This window comes from Plasmopara halstedii, assembly GCF_900000015.1.
Source record: "Plasmopara halstedii genome assembly, contig: Scaffold_474, whole genome shotgun sequence".
Classification (NCBI taxonomy): Eukaryota; Oomycota; class Peronosporomycetes; order Peronosporales; family Peronosporaceae; genus Plasmopara; species Plasmopara halstedii.
In genome coordinates this window covers 86,481-88,103 of record NW_020187394.1, presented here as the reverse complement: position 1 = coordinate 88,103, position 1,623 = coordinate 86,481, and the positions used below count along the sequence as shown (strand labels likewise).

Below are 1,623 nucleotides of genomic sequence, written 5' to 3'. Positions count from 1 at the left end.
TATCTCAAGGATGTTCAATACCCATTCCCATCAACTGATGAAAAAGCGACTGAATTAATTAAAGAGAAGAAACTGAATCAGCAACGTCGAAAAAACCTTGATACTAACCTTAAAATACTAAATGAGGTAATCCTTAAGTCTGCTCATGATATTAAGTGTCAAAGCAGTGAGGTGTATGATCACGATGTAATTTGCAAAAACTTCATGACGAGTCAGAGGCAGCTTTTCAAGTCTTTGGTGAGGCTCAGAAGCGCTAGAGAAAGCTAAAACTACTGTGAAGGGGTCAAACTCAAAGTCAGCAAGATCGGCGTTGAAGGCGGCTACATCAGCAATGAAAGCGAAAAAGCAGTCTATTTAGCGAAGTCAAAAAATATAGTCAAGTTTCACATGTAAAAACTGATGTCGAAGACTTTTCTAATCGCCAAGATCAGAGATCAGTGAAACAGACATTGAATAGCATGCTTAACCAGGTCAGCGCTTTAGGTAGCAAATCAAAGCTGCAAGGTCGTGGGCTAAGAGATGCTGGTGTCGCCCCGCTTGAAGGAGTTGTGCGCCGCGGGCGAACATACAACCTCAATGAGATTCAAGGCTTAGCTACACCTTCAGCTTATGTATATCGTCAGCTCGGAAGCAAGTATATCCGAATCCCTGATCTTGATAACAAAACCCTTGTGATTGTTCAACCCAATCGCCGCAAATGCGGGCCAAAGCGAGGAATCAGTGGTCCGCTACAGTCAATGATTCGAACCCTTGCATTTAAACAACATATTGATCAGGATGAGTATGACAAGCTCACTGTCGACGATAAAAAACTAAAACAAAGAGATCCTCGCGATTACCCATCTACAATACAATTTCCATGATCGGCTTGAGGATCCGTTAGAATCCCTAAGAGCGGAGTATGATAAACTCAAAGGTGAGCTTAAGTTGGGTAATGATAATCCTTCAATCATCAAGCAATTAGCATGGATATGTACTCCAATCGTTAAATTTCGGATTCTGAGTTCAATGATATTATCGTCCGATTGATATAGAGATGTTCATTTTCAATCCCCGAATTATTTCCAGCTCAGGTGGTAGATATGGCGACAACGCCGATCTCAACGTCGCAGAGCTAAAAGCCATCATGAAAAATCTTACCATGCATGACCGCCCTCAAAAGTCCGAGGCAGCTGTTTGGGCAACGGATCTTGACAAGACGCTCAAGAAAATGGATGCGTCAACCCAGACGGAGGGAGGGAAAGTATGGGCATACTCAAATAAAAAATAATCGAAGTCTGTCAAGACCTTTGCTATCGAAGCAATGCCGGATCTATTTGCCATTCCGCAATATATACTAATTTTTTTCTCTCCAACATGTATTTCCATTATCACATCTTCCACTGTCTTTGCGTCCCTGATAGGAACGAATGCACTATCTCCAAGAGCTACGATCTGGTCAGCGTGCATGATTGTAGAACCAATTACCTGAGTAGGTTTATCAGCAGTTCAATTCGATTTGAGATCTTTACTTGGTTTGCAACCATCGTTATATGACTACCAAAGATATCTTTTCGATAGAAAATCAGCGCTAAAAGATGAAAAATCAACTTTGTGTCTAAGATAGTATCGATGACGTCTCTT

General features: G+C 41.4%; 1 protein-coding gene across 1 annotated transcript; it reads left to right on the top strand.

Moving 5' to 3' along the window:
- Nucleotides 1-458: 458 nt before the first annotated feature.
- On the top strand, nucleotides 459-1,270 carry PHALS_10502 (hypothetical protein F444_20559; the record flags this gene model as incomplete). The annotated part of the gene is made up of 2 exons (XM_024725936.1): nucleotides 459-781; nucleotides 1,069-1,270. 2 exons carry the CDS (start codon nucleotides 459-461, stop codon nucleotides 1,268-1,270), a joined length of 525 nt encoding a protein of 174 aa, XP_024576663.1.
- Nucleotides 1,271-1,623: the final 353 nt, after the last annotated feature.